The 18,498-nt window shown below is 53.3% G+C and overlaps 5 protein-coding genes across 5 annotated transcripts; 1 reads left to right on the plus strand and 4 right to left on the minus strand.

Annotated features, from left to right (window-relative positions):
* Nucleotides 1-1,238: 1,238 nt before the first annotated feature.
* Nucleotides 1,239-2,003, plus strand: AYO21_09422 (hypothetical protein; the record flags this gene model as incomplete). Its single annotated transcript, XM_022659356.1, has 1 exon — nt 1,239-2,003. One exon carries the CDS (start codon nt 1,239-1,241, stop codon nt 2,001-2,003), a length of 765 nt encoding a protein of 254 aa, XP_022508295.1.
* Nucleotides 2,004-2,277: 274 nt separating this feature from the next.
* Nucleotides 2,278-3,453, minus strand: AYO21_09423 (hypothetical protein; the record flags this gene model as incomplete). The annotated part of the gene is made up of 1 exon (XM_022659357.1): nt 2,278-3,453. One exon carries the CDS (start codon nt 3,451-3,453, stop codon nt 2,278-2,280), a length of 1,176 nt encoding a protein of 391 aa, XP_022508296.1.
* A 1,306-nt stretch (nt 3,454-4,759) lies between these two features.
* Nucleotides 4,760-6,238, minus strand: AYO21_09424 (hypothetical protein; the record flags this gene model as incomplete). The annotated part of the gene is made up of 2 exons (XM_022659358.1): nt 4,760-5,894; nt 5,970-6,238. 2 exons carry the CDS (start codon nt 6,236-6,238, stop codon nt 4,760-4,762), a joined length of 1,404 nt encoding a protein of 467 aa, XP_022508297.1.
* Nucleotides 6,239-6,937: 699 nt separating this feature from the next.
* On the minus strand, nt 6,938-11,650 carry AYO21_09425 (hypothetical protein; the record flags this gene model as incomplete). The annotated part of the gene is made up of 1 exon (XM_022659359.1): nt 6,938-11,650. One exon carries the CDS (start codon nt 11,648-11,650, stop codon nt 6,938-6,940), a length of 4,713 nt encoding a protein of 1,570 aa, XP_022508298.1.
* Nucleotides 11,651-12,633: 983 nt separating this feature from the next.
* Nucleotides 12,634-16,976, minus strand: AYO21_09426 (hypothetical protein; the record flags this gene model as incomplete). Its single annotated transcript, XM_022659360.1, has 2 exons — nt 12,634-14,447; nt 14,525-16,976. The coding sequence occupies 2 exons, from the start codon at nt 16,974-16,976 to the stop codon at nt 12,634-12,636; spliced, it is 4,266 nt and encodes a 1,421-aa protein (XP_022508299.1).
* Between the last annotated feature and the right edge of the window lie 1,522 nt (nt 16,977-18,498).

Here is an 18,498-nt window from a genome sequence, read left to right on the forward strand (position 1 = left end):
AGTCGTCGTTCATATCGTTAATACAATTTTGTGTTGTTCTCCTCGACTTTGCCGATGAGCTCGTCCAAGACGCCGCCGTAGACTGGGGTGTTGGACCAGAGATCGTGCAGGGCGATGGCGGTGTAGCCGTTTGCGACCTGCCAGTAGCCCAGGCCGCTGATCAGACCGTCGTCCTGTTTCGAGGCCAGGAAGACGTTGATGGCCGCCTGGGTGATGCTGAGGGTCGAGTTTCCCTCCTGTATAAGAGACATATTGGCGTTCATGGTAGTAGTGTCGGGGCCGATGATCTTCTGGGCAGGCTTTGATCCAGATCTCCAGCTTCCAAGAAGCAACAGAGCCTTGATTGGGCCGTAGCCCTCATATAGCAAACGAAGCATGATTTGGTGATAGTCACAGAAAAGCGCTTGATGTCGGTCCGCAGTCAATGCAGTCCACGAGCTCCGGGCCACGACAACCAGCTGTTGCGCAAATGCAAATGCAAATGCAAATGCAAATGCAAATGCAAATGCAAATGCAAATGCAAATGCAAATGCGAAGTGATGCCGCGGACCTGTCACCTGTGACTGACTCCAGGAAAGAAATGCATTCACAGTCAAGACGTTTCGGGTGAAGGGGGAGCAGGCGACCTAGCACCGTGACTTGCTGCAGTATCTGCGCGTCAGTCTCTCAAGGCGCCTCCGTCATGCTGGGTATCAAACCTGTGCGATGGTATCCAGGGGGCGTCTGGTGGGCCGAGACACGGATCGGTCAAGGGGTGTTTGACACACGGCATGGACAGCATGGATGCGAGCAATCACCAAACGAACCAGGCACGACAGAAATGCACAAGGACGTCAGCGGACAGCCAACAGTTGAGTGAGGACCCAGTCGTCGCCGCCATTGCCGTCGTTTGTATGCGAGGCAGAAATGGATGAGTCGGTGATAAAGACGTCGGCCATTTAAGAAGACCAGTGGAAGACCCACTTCAATCTTCCGATTGGACCAGGAATCGGATAGCAACATAACTGTTGCCGAATCAGGTAAGTGGATCAGTCCGCTATCTCCATTGTTGGCTCCTCTGGGAAGTTATCAACGTCCGGCCTCTAAGGCAGTGGCAGTGATTATGAGGCACATATTTACAGGAAGGAAAATATATATCTATTAGTATATAAAGATTGCAAAACATCTGGTGCTACAGGTCGATACTCCAGCTTTCATTCACACTTCAAACGTCTCAACAGGGATCAATAACCACAACCATGACTTCTTCCATGTCCACCATCCTCATCTTTGGAGGCACCGGTGGAATAGGTGAATCGTTCGCCCGAGCCTTTCACCGCATGGGCAAAAAGGTCATCATCACCGGGCGCCGCGAAGCCCGTCTTGTGCAACTGGCCAAGGAGCTGCCAGGTCTCGAAACCTATACCATGGACAACAGTGATCTGGCTGCTCTCCCAGGTCATGTCAAGACCATCCTTTCCAAATATCCTGACATTGACACAGTCTGGGTCAACTCCGGCATCCAGTATCAGGGCAACTTCTTGTCTCTCGACAACTTCACCGATGAAAAGATCATCAAAGAGACAAACACCAACCTGACAGCACCCATAATCCTGGCCCGGCACTTCATCCCGCATCTGTTGTCTTTGGGGCGTGAGGCCACCTTCATAATCACTTCCTCGGGTCTCGGATACGTTCCGATGGGGTTGTTCCCCGTCTATTGTCCCACGAAGGCTGCCGTACACTCTTTCCTTGTGGGACTTAGGGAGAGTCTTCATGGTACCAACGTCAACGTCATCGAAGTCGCCCCGCCGTACGTGCGAACCGACCTCGATGCCGAGAATCGATTGGACAAACTCGTGCCACCCATGGAGTTGGACGACTACACGAACAAGACGTTGGAGATCCTGCAGAAGCCGGCAAAGGAGATCAAGGAGGCGGGCGTTGGATTTGCAGAGCTGGTTTCCGGGAAATGGAGAGAGGCCTTTAATCCAGTGCTGGCAATGAGGCATTCAACCGGTTGATATGTGAGACTCTCCACGCAATCGATGCAAAAGATATTGAAGTTGTTTCTGGTGTATGCTTGTTATTAGTGAGGTGTTGAATATGTAGGCCATCTTCGCCTCTCTTCCTCTGCTAGTACATTCCGTGCTACGGTCCAGAAGGTACCGAGCCAAATACAATACCATATCCATGTCTACAAATTTCTCCTTTTGCAGACACTCGTTAATGCCACTTTATTCTTTCCCGCTAGAGCTTTGCTCTCCTGTGCCAGTCCCTCTACCAGCATCATGTGGTCTAGTCGTCCCCGTCCGGCGCATCGCCTGCAACTTTCTTCAACGGTACGTTCGGGTCGCTGGCAGGCTCTGCATCGGGGTCATGTGGCGGTTGCTGCGGTTGCTCTTGTTGCTGTTCGTTTCCCTTCTGCTCTGGCTCGTCAGCGGCCTTTTCCTCTTTCTTTTTCGATTTCGAATTCTTTGCTTCGGACGATTCCCCAGACGATTCCCTGGACGATTCTCCATCACTCTCTGAATCTCTGGCTTCTTTCTCTTTACCCTTCGTGTCCGCTTCTTTCTTTTCCTCATTCTTGTCTTCCTTCGGCTTCGGTTCCTCCTTCGGTTTGGGTGGCGCGGTGGCCGGGCTTTCGTCTGGGTCATGCACTGGTTGTGGTGCTGGTGCGGGCGTTGAACCAGACACAACGGCTGGACCTGGATTTGTCCCGACTACAGGGGCTGCGATGGGTGCTGGAACCGGCGTTGGCAATGGAGCAGGCGGCCCGCCCCCAATAGCAGCCCGATTCCTCAAAGTTGCTCCTGCATAGTTCCCATCCACGGTTCCCGTCATATACATGTCCGGGTTGTTGACGGTGTTGTTCCTTACGGCGCGATCATACAATCTGGTCAGCCTGGCCACTTCGCTTCTAACGGTCACGGCCGCCGCTCCCCTCTCGCCACTCTTCCTATCGCCAGTGTCGATATCATCATAGCCATTCACTCCTGTAGTGATGCCCAGCCACATCACCTCCGAGTTCTCAATCTCGTCGACCACTCTCTCCAAATCATCCCGGTACATCCGTGCTCTCATCGGCTGGCCCCTGGATTTCAAATACGCAACAAGTCCCGCAATTATGGTGTTCATAGCCCCAAAAATGGTGATGAGTATGTGGCTTGATTCCGAGGCCCCCAAGGCGGTCAAGGCGGCGCCCAGAACGACCTGGGTCAGTAGCATTGTGTTGGACAGTGAGGCGGTCATGTAATATGTAAAACGCTGCTTGGAGAGTTGGCGAAGCGCTCTACCGTACAGGGACTTTGGTGGTATTTTCGAGGAAGGCCGCGGTTTACCGTCAGGGGTCGGGGCAGAGGATGGAACGCCGGTCATCATGCAGAACTGTGCGTGTGGATCGGTGGAAAAGTCGCTGGTGTCGCCATCGGGATAGCGAGGGGACCAGAGGAGAGGCGTGCGTTCAGAGGGCATCTTTGCCGATGGTATAAGCATGAGTCTGTGTGTCTTCGAACTCCTCTAGCGATCTGGAGATTGAGTCGTGTCTGCTTTTGTGTCGTTGTGGTTGTGTGACCGATATCTCGACCCCGCCGAAGTTTACCTCGTGCCTGGCCCACAGCGATCTTGATTGCTAGATGATGGCTCGCTTCGCGCAAAGATTGAAACTGCTGTGACCAGCTGCGCCGCGTCCTTGATTGCACGCCCCGAACAAATCTCCTGCTCAACGCCAACAATATTCCCACAATTCAAAAAACCGTGACGTAGTCTTTCAAACAAGGCAAGAGCTAGGCGGTCGTGACTGACATCCCCTCTCTATCCCGAGAGGACAACCGTCGGATCATCTCAGATATCAGGGAGAGAACGAAGGGCAAGCGGCCAGCCAAAAACAAAAGCATGTGAGAAGAGGAAGAGCTGGGGAGAGAAAAAAAAAGGGTTCGAGTCCAGCTTTGCTTCTGCTTGCCCCCAAGACCTCAGGTTGATCATCTCGCGCAACCATCCCAAGCGACCCAAGACGCGCAGTTAAACCTGTCTCGGCGCTAGCCCACCTCGCCGTCTACCGCGCCGTCGCAACCCACGAGCCCCCCAGCTGGATCTCACTGGCCCACATTTCCCATGCCTTATCGCTTGCATCACATCACAGCCACCCCTGCTCTCCATGAAGAAAGGCGACCTGACGATCCCCTGTCTCCACCAAGGGGAAAATCCTAGATCGAACCAACGACGGATCAGCTGCAGCAGCAACCCATGTACCACTGCGCAAAATAGATCCCCGTAGTAGGAGTACTATATATGAGAGTCCAAAGGGCAGAGAACCAGTGCCGAAGAGGAGAACGAGGTATACCGCGACAATATCCCAGAGGGCGGAAGAGGCAGGGCCATCATGTCGGGATCAAAAGGATAGAATCATTAAAGCTATTCCATTTATATCTTATCATTCGTAACTAAGGCGTAATACCTGCTCATCATATCAAGATCTGCTTCCAACATTCATGGCCCTCAAAGGAGTTAGAACACCCGCTCAAAACAACATTGCAACCAGTTTGCACCCGGAAAGTTCTTCCTCTCTAGTACCCTGAATATAGACGAATATCCATCAGTTGCGCCCCTGCGCCCAGTCAAAAGAGAACAATACCGAAAGTAACTTGGCTGCTCCATAGACCCCCAGCCTTGTCCTGCTGGGAAGAATTGTCGTCGTCGTCGTCGTCGTCGTCAGTCGCATCCCGTGGCCGCAATCTCCACCGACCCCGTTCATTTTGTTGCGGTGTTCTCGTGGGTATCCCTACCACCCGGAGCCAGGATGCCATCCGCCTAAACTCGACGACGAGCCACCCATCCAACCGGCCTGCGCCTGCTGATTTCTGGCCAAGTTCTGCAGAATCACCGCGGGATGCGTGCTGGGACTCCCTCCCATGCCTTGTCCCAGGGGCCGACTACCCGTAGTGCTCTTCCCCGCCGTGGCAGATGTCGACCTTGGTTTCGAGTCGCATTGCGTGGTGGAATGAACGTGGTACGCGCAGCCCTTGTCCCTCGCAGGGTCGCCAAACTTTTCGATTTGCCATTGCCATACCTTGCGCATGATCAACAGCGACAATTCCGGGATCTTGAAGAGCTCTTCAAACTCTGCGCGGCTGTCCTCCCCGACGTTTTTCCTGAGATGGTCATGGTAATGACGCGGAAAGGTCATCATGTGATGGACGAGGTGCTCGATGAAGAATCGTTTCAGCGGCGACTTGTGTGGACCATGGAGGTGGACGAGAGCGAGAGCCGCATAGCTTGGGCGGGGCACCAGGTGTGATGTTGAGTCGGATCCTGCGTGAGCATCTCTATCTCTGTCTGCAGCTGTTCCTGATAGGCCGAGGCTCGTGCGGGTGGAATCTCTGCTGCTGTGTCCGCAATTGATGATGTGATGGAAGTGACTATGATTGTGCCCACTTCCACTGGCACTGGCACTCGTGCTCGCACTGGTGGTGGTACCGGAACTGGTACTCAATCGATAATGCGTCCGTATGCAATCCATGATTCCATTCTGCAGTTCCTCCATGCCGAATTTATCCGCCATGCAATACGCAGCAGATATATCACACATATCCAACCCGCAGAGTCCCCTCGCAGCCGCGGCACTGCCACCACTGCCCGCACTGGTCCCAAAAGAAGGCAGTCTTCCTCTGTAAATCCACTCCACCACTATGCTGAAGGCCTTTGGGTCGTCCTCTGGAAGGTACATTTCGTTCTTATAACCCTCGTCGAACCGGTTCTTTTGGAGGCATTTCTCCATGAAGGGGGAGCGTTCGCAGATGAGATCGCGATGAAGATGGAAACGTTTACGCTTGGGGCCGACGTGGACGGTGACGATCTCGGAAGTGGTGAAGCTGACGCAAAACCGGATCAGAATATTAGCGGGAACGGTTTTTCTCCTGTGCAAAGTGCCCGACGGCGGGTGGGTGGTCGAGAAAGACACAGCTTGGGAATCCAATGGAGATGGGACTCACTTGTCTACCTCGTCATCGTCATCATCATCATCCTCTTCCTCTTCCTCGTCGCCCTCGCCGTCGTCCTCGACTTCCACTGGTGGCTCCTCGGGCTCGGCGGGGCCATTGCTCACTACTGCGGGCTTCTCTTGTTTTATTGTAACGGTCTCCCGCCTCGATCCGTCGTTGGCGGTAATTCTGACCTTTGACTTCCCCTTTTGTGCTGCGGCTGCGGCTGCGTGCTCCTCCACTCGCGGACTATGCGTCCGGGTCGGGGCTGATTGATTCATAGTTGTGTGCTCGGCAACCCTTCGAGCCGCAAGAGAGAAGAGAGAGGTCCAGGTGATGTGAAACGGGTAACAAGGCTGCGGTGAGCGAGGTACATGCACTGGGAGAATAAGCCCGAGCCCGAAACCAGAGATTGACACACCACACACCACGAAAGAGAGCCCGGAATTTCAACCGGTGGGGCTTGTTCGATGGCGCCAAAGGCCCACCGGCTGATCCGCGGACCGATACTGTTGGTACCTACTCGGCAGCTCCTCTTCGGGACTCGTTCCGCAGCCATCTATTATTTTATTATTACCCGAGCATCAAGTGATAACCGGCGCTTCTACACCCTCGGACGGTATTTGAACTTCTTGTACTTTTTATTCCGAACCGGACATCTGATCGCCGCAACGAAACCCGTCGGCCCACTGTCAATAGGCTTAAGCTGTACTAGTCCGTCGCAGCCATCTGCCTGCGCTATAGTGAGAGTGATATTCAACCCCCTTGAATCCCCCAAAGTATGATGATACAAGGATAGCCCAAAAAACCAAAGAAACACAGCAGAAGCAACGGTGACCACCTTGCCTAGCTCCAGATATGCAAGGCTCGTCCCGTCTCTCCCCTTTCACTCACTCAGTAGGTCTACATTCGACTTTGCCTCGCACTTTGGGCTGATACCAGGGCTGCGTCAGTTTCAATCCAATACCCATGACGCGAACCTAGCGCTTCCTCGCTCCTCCAATACCGTGCGCTGGCCCGTGCGCACCGAACGCCGCTTCTTGCATGTGCTCAGAGTCGGCGCCAGGGGGTGGCGGCGGTAATGTCAGGGGAGGCGGCGAGATCGCATGGCCTACATCGAAACCGGCGTCGGCGCTGACCTTCCTGACCCTTTCTCGCTCCAATTCGCGTCGCAGTTCTTCATTCACCGCGTCTCTTTCTTCCAGTCTTCTCCTCGCGCCACTTCGATCCAGGAGCCTGGCCTCCCGCTCGGCTTTCAACCTCCTCTCCAATTCTCGGAGGCGATGGATCCATTTCTCCTGACCCTGACCGCCGCCCACACTTACCGCGGTAATACTCGCTATGTCCGAGCCTGACGCGGTGCTTGGTGGTGCAGGAGGGGCCTCTCGTGGAGGTGGTGGCAGGGAGAACTTTCCGTCGGCTGGGGCGTTGAAGGGCCCCGCCGGAATCATCAGGCCACCACGGTCGCGTTCGCCGCCCTGGGTATATCCTGAGTGACGGCTAGAGATGGAATTAGAGCGCAAAGAGGTCACGTCGCCGCCCATGCTGGCGAGATGCTCCACAATCCCGGTGGAATGATGTCGGTGCAGCTCCATAGTCCGAGTGCGCCTCATGCTTGACGATCGGGCTGGAACTCCAACACCGCCATTCGCTGCCCCGTCAACCTGACCGGGTCCCTCATTTGACATGATACTCGAATATCCAGATGCCCGGCTCTCGTTCCTGTCTCGCCGGTGGTGTAGATTGTGATGTGCCTGTTGCTGTTGGAGGAGCTGGAGCTCGGCCTTTAGTAACCGATTCTCACCCTTCAGTTTGCTGATCTCAGGAGTCCTGCTGGATTTCGGCGTTCGAGCTCCGGTGTCTATGCGACTTTCCATTTCCGACATCTTGATCTTCATCTGCTCCCAACTCTCTTCGATACGTTCCAGCTTCCGGGTCCGTACTTCGAGGGTTTGCTCCAGTGCCTGGTATTCCTTATATAGCTCGCGTTCGACGCGTTTGATCTTTTCTTTGAAAGTGGATAGAGTGCCCTCGACCTGCTTTGCAGCCAACAGCAAATTCCGGCTGAAGCCTGGCCAGAAGAGCATGTTTCCAATCACCTCTTGAGAAGGGAGGTTGCCATTGATCAAACTATTGTTGTGAGCCCAATCTGGCCCACACATGGCAGATAGCCTCTTCCAGAGGTTTAGCAACACCTGGTTTCTCTCCGACAGTTGATCTTTGAGTTGGGTTTCCATCTGTGCCATCCGCTTCCTGTCATTCTGACGAAGTCCTTCTAGCTCGGTAATCCTGGTGGATGCAGATGTGAGCGCCCTCGTGGTCGAGTTATGACCCTTGTTGGTCTTCTCAAAGTCGACCTTGTCTTGTCGTCGGCCTGCCTTCTCACGCTCATAGGCATCTGCCAATTTTCGGCATTCATGGCTCGTCGACTCCAGCAACGCGTCACGATCAGCAAGCAGATTTTCCGTCTGATCCAGTCGTCTTCGGACAGACTCAAGCTCAACGGTTGTCTGATCCAATTCGCGGCGCATCTTGGTGACTGCACTGATCAAGCTCGATCTAGAGCTGTTCGGGTCTCCAATGATGTTTCGTAGACTCTCCTCCAACTCGGACAGTCGCTCCTGGTACGATTTGGCTTCAATGTCACGAGCCGATAGTGCCTTGCGGACTTTTCGGAGTTCATCCTTTGCCCCAGAAGCTTCCCGATTGAGATCGTTGATGACTCTCTGGACCTCTTGCTTCTCTTGGCTGGCAACTGCATCTCGTTGAGCACGCTCTTCATTGATCCGCCGTTCGAGTTCCCTACTCTTGTCCCTTTCGGATTCCAAGTTAAGGTGTACCTTCTTGAGCAGCGACTCTAGATCGCCAATCTTGATCTTGTCGGCGTCTTGCTCCTCGCGTAGGAATGCAATCTCATTATGACTGCTCTCCTGTTGCACCGTCAATCTTTGCACTTTACTTTCAGCCTCGCCGAGAGTCTTTTCCAGATTCTCAAGCTCACGATTGGCGTCATCAAGCTCTGCTTTGACTGACTGGTACCGTGCCAGATTTTGCTGTGCATCTTCCTCGAGGCGGACGAGGCCTTCCGCAGCAGATCGCATCTCGGCCTGCAACGCCTTGACATTCTCCACCTGGGCTTTCAGTTCGCCTTCGAGTTTGGCACATTCCTCTGCCTTGGCATCAAGCTCGTCTCCCAGGCCGTCGATTTCCTCCTGGGCCTCACTCTTCAGCTGTTGAAAGGCTTGATCTTGTTCCTCGGCGTCGCGCAGGGCATTGTCGCGCTCTTGAGTCAACAAATGGAGCTCTTCATTGAATTGATCCGCGTCTGCTTGCGCCTGGGCATCCACAGCATCAAGCTCTGCAAGTGCTTCGTCAAATTGATTCTGAAGGTTCTGGTTTTCGAGTTTCAACTGGGACACTTCATCGCGAAGCTCATTGATCCTGGTCTCGAGAACCTCGCGCTCTTGGTCGCTCATCCGAGACAACCTCGTTCCATTGCTTGCCCGGGAATGGGACCTTGCTCTGGACGCCGACCGGTCGAGAATACTGTCACCAGCCACAGACCGAAGACCGCCCATCCGGCCGAGTTTCAAATCTTCGATTTCCTGGTACAGCCGCTCTTTTTCCTTGTTCCGAGATGTCAGGGTGGAAGCTTGCGCGCCAATCATCTTCTGCAGTTCCGAAACCTCATGTCTGAGTCTCTCAATCTCTGCGTCTTTGGCATTTGCTGCTTCGACACTACTAGACCTCGAAACAACCGAGCCTCCGATCTTGATCTTGCGCGAGTTGGACTTTGCAGACACGAACGTCTCACTTCTTAGCTTCGCAACCTCTTCCCGAAGCCTTTTGTTCTCCTCTTCCGACTGCTCACGCGCAATGGTCTCTGCCTCGAGCATATCTTTCCACATATCACGCTCTTCCCTTGAACCGACATCGGAAGCTGCGGCGCGAGTATCGCCCAAGCTCTTGACCATTTCGGCAAGCTTTCGCTTCTCAGTCTCCTTTGCCAGATTCTCTTGGCGGAGTTTGTCTATCTCTATCTCACTAATTTCGACCCTTTCTCGGAGATAGATGACTTCTTCCTCAGCGGTGGGACTCCTTTCCTCGTCGGTGGCATATCCTTGATCAGCAGTCGGCGAGTCGCGGGTACCCGTCTCTTCGAGCTTCTTTTGTAGGTCTCGAACCTGCTTCCGTAAATTATGATTATCCTTTTCCAACCTCAATCGGTCGGACTTTAGTTGTACATTTTCTGTGATCATCTCTTTGATACCATCCTCGGATCTCTTCTGCAGTGCTTGGTCCAAAAAATGGATCTTCATTTTCAAGTCGAAGTTCTCTTTGCCCAGCTTTTCCACAGTGCTTCTGTGCTCTTTTAGGGTCAGGCCTCGCTTGGGGCCTGGTGTCATGCCTATGATCGTGTTGCTCTTTTCCGGGGACATGCTTCGCTCTTGCCGATACTGACGAGCGAAAGTACCTGGGACTTCCAGATCTCTGGCGTTGTTAGAAATGACTGCGTCGGTAGGCATGTTGAAGTTGAAGACCGAGGCGCGCGGCGTAGAGTATCCGGCAGCCTTGTTAGAGTTGGGGCTCTCTTCCGCCAATGTTGTCAAGTCAGTAGCACCAGCCTGTCTTCGAGGTTCATCGTCGCTGATACCTGATATCCCAGACATCATGCTTCCAAGGCTTGCTTGTCTGGAAATCACAGCCCTAGCTTTCCGCTGCGCGCTCGAATCGGGCAGTGCCCCTCCTGATTGCAGCGCAAAGTCCGCCCCTACCGTGGCATCGCTAGCGTCAGTATTGGAACTGGCCATGGAATCGTAGGACAGGCGTGCTTGAGAAGATCTCTTGTGTAGGTATCCTGGTCGCCTTGTCCCTTGTTTGGATGCGCTCTCTGAACCTTCTTGTTGTCCGTCAGCGCTGTTTGGCAAGCCCAGATATCGATTTTCATTCTTTCGTGGGGTAGCTTCAGCATCGTCTTGTGCACTCCGAGACCGCCTCTCGGGCATCATTTGGTCCTCTGACTCATTGGCCGTCTCGTATCCGCCCATGGTGGCCAGTGACTGAACTCGGGAAAGGGTTCGGGCAGCGGCAGCGGCAGTTGGGGAGGAGGACATGCTTTCCAGCACGGATGTGCTTGGTATCTGGCGAGTTGAACCGTCGCTTTCGATAGTGTGTCGGAGCTCGCGTCGTTCCGGTGCAGGTGTCTTGTAAGCGCCGGGCGGTGTACGAGGTGATTGGGAGAGTCTTCCAGCTGCATGGTTTTCTGTGTCCTCGGACGGGTAGGAAATCTGAATAGGGTGCGGTTTCCTGCGCACCGCGACATTGTCGTTGACAACGCCGAACAAGTGCGTGTCGTCTGCGCCAGTGGTTGACGAGTCCTTTTCCACCAGGCCGGACTGTTCGGGTATGAAGCTCGACTCAACATCCAATAACATTTTATTCATCTCGCTCTCGTTCAGTGTCAGGTTCGCAGGCAATTCGAGATTTGTGCTTTCGTCGATGGGCTGCAGGAGACTACTGGGGTCTCTGGGACCGGCCAGAAAGGAAGAGGAATCGTGCTCTCGGACGGGCGAATCATCATGGTCGCTCCCTGAGGATGCCACGTCGTCCTCCTCTTCTGGCTCGAACCCGCCCGGCACCCTCGACGACCGGCGCTCGGTTCGAGGCCGGCTGCTTAGAATCGAGGATGACATTATACCAGTTGACCGTCGAGTCAGGGCTAATATTGTGCCGTGGGCATGCGCAATGACAGGCCGATGTGATTCGAGCCTCTGGAATACCGTGGTGCGGACATCTGTGTGGAGAACGGAGAGTATTGACACGCGCTACGACGGGAGATGGTGATGCAGCGCGTTTGTTGTCTCTGGGGTTCGAAGATAGAGAGGACAAGGGTGGATCGAAGGGAGGCCGTAATCGCCAAGTGAGTTGCTCACTCTGACAGGAATACTCGGGCTCGCTGCGCAAGTTCAATCGACTGAGATGGTGAAAACGTGTCCGGGGGGTGAGGGAGAGTCCAAAGTATCTGCCCCTTCTCTGAAACCCTGCGCCAGACTCAATCTGGGCAGGTCATCAACATGAAGCAAGGATCCACTTGATGATCGGACAGGTATGTTTTGGTCAGACACAATAGTTATGTTCCTTTTCCAGTACTGAAGACAGGGACGGCATGCACGAAATCTTAGCAAATCATCTTGTCAGACACAATCTTTCAGCCTTCCTGTCCCGTCGTCTCAGGAGTTCTCTTTCGGGGGGGGGGGGGGGCCACTAGGCCGAACGGTAGCAAGCGATACGGCCAAGCTAGTAGCACCAGTGGCTTCGACTGGTGCGACCTCGATCCGGCCCTGTCTCTTCTAAGCATTGGAACTGTCAGAGAGTGGTACAAGCAAGACTGGCCGGTCAATGCCTTGCATACTAGTAGTTATCTACCACATACTTCGTATAGAGGTGGATTTTGAATACCAACTTCAGTCAGAGATAGTCGCGTTGGGTCCTCATCCTTCTTGGTCTCCTTTTCATAATTCGTCAAGTCGTCTACTACAAGTACAAGGGTATAGTACAACGAAGCGAATCAACCGCTCACCATCATCAGCAAAAATAAGATCTCCATGTCACGTTCGAGAACATCCATAAAGCACCGCTCAGGCATCACATTGTCCCCAGGGAGAGCCGTCGTGGCCTAGTTCCTAGAGTCCATCGCTGCACGATGTATTCTCTCTTCCTCCTTTCTCATCCGATAAATCTTCTCCTTCGTCATCTGTGCATTCTGCAGCGTATCGATGTACGTGCGGAATTTGACAATCTCTCGAAGCAAGTAACTGCTTTTCCGCTCCCAGTTGTTCATTGCTCTGGTGGCGTTGGGGTGCTTGACTGTGAATGCTAGGAGCATTAGACCTCGCAGTTCGTTGTGCCGCTGCAACTCTTCCTCCACATTGGTGACATATGTCTGTAATGCTCGAAGCTGGTCCACCTCCATCAACTGAGAGGCAAACATGGATTGCTGAGGTGGCATCCACTCGCTGATATGAGCCTTGTCTCCAGGAAGTTTCGGCCGGACGCCGCCAACGTGGTCCATAGAGCTCCGCATGGACATCTGTGTGCTGGGGCGCGGGCTCATCGCCGCGTTGTGTCCGGATTGAAGGTCCGGCGAGGTCAAGGAGCGATTGACCACGGCATCACTCCAGCCATACTCCATGTTACTGATACCACCCATCATCGGCTCTTTCGACAATCTAGCACTCCAGTAATTGGCGGTAGAAACGAACTCTTTCACAATGTCAGGTGTGCCAACTGAGAAGAGATGAACAGCGCCTGTCGGCAAACTGAGCGCCCACACATAGGGTCGAGCCTTTGAGTATCCGGGCGGTGGAAGAGAGCTGGCGATGGTATGGCGCAGGGTGAATTTCCACAACTCCTCAGCATTGTCCTGCCAATTCCCACCGCCCACGACAGCGGGAACTTTGGGAGCTCGTGCCCTGTTTCTCAGAGACTTCGCGGTCATCGAGAATGAGAAAAGTCTCATGTAACCTTTCTCAATAACGGCAAAGCAATCATTCCAATTCCTGTCCTTTGATCTCTTGTCAACACCTTCAAGATGGCATTTGTGCTTCACGATGCCTTCCTTCGCCCACGGGGCGCCGCAAAGCTCAAGGGACTCGTCTTCAAGCAGGGACAGTGCTTTAGCCCCGTCCTCAATCGGTAATTCTAGTTGGTCTTCCCGAATGATTGCCTGGCTCAAAGCATTCGCAAAACCGATAGACGATTGATAATCGGCGTGAGTAGCTTCAGTGCCAAACGAATCGACCGACATTGACGTCAATGTCTTTCCCAGAGATGCCTTGCTCCATGTGCTCGACATTGATGGGCTCCAGGCCGAGGATTGCTCGTCGATGCTAGTTCTACTAGAGGCAAAGCCCGGAGCAGACGGTAGCCGTGGTCTCGACCGCGTCTTTGTAATAAAGCGGGCGCCGAGTGACTTGCTTTCGCTGGCATACCGACCTCGATTCGTGTCAGAGTGTGCCTTGCTCAGCACGCTAGGTGTGCGACGAAGCATAGTACCCCCGATGGTCAAGAAGTTGTTAGACTGATTGAGTTGTGTGTTTGGTTCAGCCTGGGCGCCGAAGAGCGGGAGAGGTTCCTGTGAGATCGAGGTATAGAAAGACTTGAGAACGCCTTCGATTTGTAACTCCCACGCTCTCCCTTGTGCAACTTCCGGTGCAGGCTCGCCTAGTTCGGGATGGCCATCTTCGTGGATTGGCGGGTCGACAGGCCGCTTCGAATCCGGTGCAGCACTGTGTGTATCATCATTCGAAGAAGCTGTCGTGCGCTTTGGGCCTCGCAAAGTTTTCTCGATCTCAGAGCCTTGGGCGACGCGTTTGATTGTCGGAAGCGTATTGCGCACAAACTGGACCTTCGTCATCTTCTGATCAATGTCTGCTAAATGAAGATCGGTGTTCAGGAGCAGGATCGAGTAGCAAATTGTATGCACCACATCTGCATATATCAGTAAAATTGTGCCAAAGGAGTCAGAAAATTCCTACCGCTTGACCTAAACGAATGCGATGTGTTACACTCGCACCATCGCTGGGCAAAGGCATCCATGATGCGGTCCATTTGCTGGGTCTCGCCTCTGAGTATAATTCTGTCACACAGACCCCGAAGGGAATCCAGGATATTTTGGTCCTTCCAATCGAAGAGCTCCATATATGCTTTGCGCACATATTCCCTCTCTGGTCCGGCATCTCCCAGCCAGGCACCTGCGGAAGAAGGATCTACCTCATCGTCGGTGTTATTAAAGATCTGCCGAGCCTTCGTTTTATGGTTTGATTGAAGACCAGGCTCAGGATCGCTCGGCGGAGCGGTCGGCGGGTTGGAGCTCAGCGGTGATGCGATTTCACCGTCGGGTGTTTCAATGATCAAGGGAGTGCTTGGTGCTGATCTATACTCACTAACGTCAGAGGTTGACGCGAATGGAGAACCCTTGACTCCTTTCGGCACAACTTCCAGAGTGTTCTGTCGCCTAGCTGATATCGACTTGTTTCCGTAGTCCGCACTCTGTGAGGTTGGAGTAGGAGCCGCAGTCATGGGAGATACAGGTGAGACCCTGTCGGACTTCCATGATCCCTGTCGCGTCGTAGCCGACCTTGGATCAGAGAGAGGGCTAGGCAGGGAGGTTGCAGAGGGAGTATGCTCTAGTTTCAAGTCGGCTACACTACCCCTGTACCGTATTGGAAGCCTCTCGTTGTCAGAATGGTGGCTGGCATCAAACGGAGATCGCTTCATCGGCTCCTCCGCACTGCTACTATCTGCCAGGAAGGAGTCCTGATGAGGGATTCGAAGGGCTGAGACCTGTTTGGGGTTCGACTTTAACGTCTTACTGCTGCCGTGCGATTCCGATCGGTGGTGGCCCCCTGCTCTAGGTCGACTAACGACCTGGTTCGATAAGTTGAACCCTGGAGGTGGTGGATTCGAGTTATAGAAGCCTTGCATTGAACTGGTTCGACTGTGGCCACGAGGATGAGCATGCCCTCCCGAAGATGGAGGTTCGACCAGGTAAGGGTCCATAAACGCTCTGAGGCTGCTTACTGGACTCGTCCCATCCACAGGCTCATTCTCCGTTGGCAAGTCCGAGTTCAATGTCAGTGGCAGTGGAGGGGGCACTGCATTTGAAACCGATTTCTTTCTTCGACGGAAAAATGCAGAAGACTTTTTCGTGATCACTGGCTGGTTCTCTTTGTTTGCCGAAGCATCGGTGGACGTCCGCCGAACAGCCTTTTGCATTTTTCCAGGCGGCGTTGTTGGGTTTTGTGCATTCTCATCTTGTACCGGAGTCGCTCGACCGGGTTGTGACTTGGTGAGTACATTGACCGCTGGGGCAGTCTCCGTATTCACAGATGAGTTTCTGGACGAGCCGAAAACACGGCGAAAGAAGCCTGGTCTGGGGGCAGCGATTGTCTCATGCAATGACCCTATATTCGCCCTGTGTTCGACGGTGTTGAAACTCGGTACACTCTTCATCGAAGGCAGCTGGGGAACAGAATCATTGCGGCCAGAATTGGAGCCCAATGCTGCTGCTCGACCTTTCTTGACATACGCGCTTTTGGAGGATTTGGCACTGTTTTTTCGGACAAGGGTTGGACCAGATGGCACTCCTGGGGTTCCGTTCTGAGCTTCCGGCCCCGGAAATATCACCGGAGTGGGTGCACCATCAGCACCTCCGGGAGGTTTAGTTGTGCGTAGATCTCGCGGTCTAGCACCAAAATCAAAGCTCCGAGACCGTCTGTTTCCTGGCCCTCCTAGCCTACCACTCAGACTGGCTAGATGTCCCAGGTCAATACTCGAAGATGCACTGCTGTTGGTACTCCTGCCGCCACCAGAAGCATTCTTTTTCCGCCTCGGGTGACGAGGTTGTGCTGCTCTTTGTGCATCATAGACCTTTGCGCGGACCGAATCCTCGTCTTCTCCAAATATACTAGGCAGTTTCTGCAGGTCCTTTTGGTATCTGACACTGTTGCGGACAGGGAGTCTGGGAATTGTCTGTGGCATCTGCTGCATGGGCCTTATGTGTTGTACATCATTCTCCGAAGATGTCGAAGATGAGAATGTATGTCCTCTTTTGCGAATCCTCACACTTGTATCATAACTGTTACTTCGGGGAGTGTATGGGCCGTCATCGAACACACCGCCAGAGAATTGATCGAGCGACATGACGAGGTTATCGACCATGGATGCTCGGAGAATATGGTTGCTGGAGAAGGACAGATCATGAGGGTCTTCGATATCATCATTGTCGTGGATGTGATCCATTGGTGGTGATTCAGCCAGGAACGTTCCTGTTCCCGCCATTTGTCTGCTCGGTAGACCCCCATTCGATTGTCGAAGCGGTCGAGATTGTCTGGTCGGAGACACAGGCAAGGCGCTGCTATGTGGCTTCGGATGCTCAATGACCTTGAACTGTTTAGAAGATTGACGGCGAGGACTCTTTGGTTTTTTCGGCGAGGCTAAACTCGGCGGAGGGGTCATTGTCTGCGGGAAAACTGATTTGGGTGTCGTAAGTCAGCCTGCGACCCGAGAGAAACGGTGCGCGCGTGGCTGTCTGAGATGAGACAGCTAACTCCTCGATCCTTCGTGAAATGTCGCACGACCTGGGACGTGTTGGACGATGTCCCAGCGCATGTCCCACCGTTGATATATAGATCGATGTGGAAATGATGAAGGATAGGTTTTCAGAAGATGGCACTGGATGGGCTGGGTACGAAGCCTTAAAGTGTCTGAGGATGCGGGCAAGAGATCTCAGCGCGGAGGTGCAGCTTTGTGTATTTTACGGGGGGTTGTTCAAAGACAGCCAAGGGACAGCAATGCGATAGGCATTGGAGGTGGTCACTGGTGGGTCCTTCAGGCTTGGATCCAGTAGCTAACACCAGCCAATGCAAGGATAGGGGGCACCATCTGTAAAGGCCACCAGCCAGGGGTACCCAAGCAACCCCTTGCAGGGCCCCTTGTACCACTAGTTATCGACCTAGCAGGCACTTGGCAGGTACCTAGGTAGACTCTGGCGTGTCTGACTACTTGCAAGTGCTAGGTACCGAGTAGGTTTTCTGGGCTACCACTACGTACCCTAGAAATCCTAGAATCTTCCTTACACGGTATCTGATACGGAGTAGAATTAGGAGACGATAATACATAAGCTTTTGTCCTCCCGATATCCAACGGCGCTCTGTCATTATTAAAGCTACCAAGTACAAGTCAGCTCCGAAAGCAATTTGATTGCTTTGAAGAATGATACCCACCAATACCTACGGAGTAGCTGTGCATAAGTAGGTAGACATGGTCCCACAGGAGTCATCCGGAGTACCAAGTATGCGTTGGATGACAGCGGAAGACAGGTCACTTGTCTGTTATCGGCTTGAACCCCCAAGGTTGTCAATTTGACAGTTGGTTCGATCTTACCGCCAGTAGAGATGCAATTTCAATAACCTATGCAATCATCAGTTCATCACGGTGTTGTCGCCACGCACCGAGTTGTATGTTGTCCCATCTCATACAATTTCAACTCTTGCGCATAGTACCCCTACCAGTCCAGTCCAATATCCAAGATCATCCACCTCCTTGGGGTCGCAGTGGGCCGCAGGGTGGCCAAGATCAAAAGTTATCGACGGACCTGCATTAGCTCTCCCCCGCTACCGAACGCCACGCCTGTAGAGTTGATCGAATAGGGTGCCCTGTCGCTGGGTGCTGAGCCACATCTCGGCGATTATCCTGTTTGATGTCGCGTTTGACGACTGGGCGGCGAAGCGGGAGTTCGTGATGGGAGTAACATGCTCGTGTCGCGATTGGATAGAAAACTGTAATAATATTTCGCGATTCACGCCAGGCTTCCCATTCTTCGATTCTCAAAAACCCTCATTGCTTGATTCGACACCTGGATTGGCACAGCATTGACAGGTAGAGCTCGGGGTCGCCGTGATTGAGCGCATGTTGTCAATTGATATGAGGTTATCGCTTAGATATTCACCGCCTCAAGAGAACAAATTCAAATGGACAC

This window comes from Fonsecaea monophora (genome assembly GCF_001642475.1).
Source record: "Fonsecaea monophora strain CBS 269.37 chromosome Unknown Scaff93, whole genome shotgun sequence".
Taxonomy (NCBI): Eukaryota; Fungi; Ascomycota; class Eurotiomycetes; order Chaetothyriales; family Herpotrichiellaceae; genus Fonsecaea; species Fonsecaea monophora.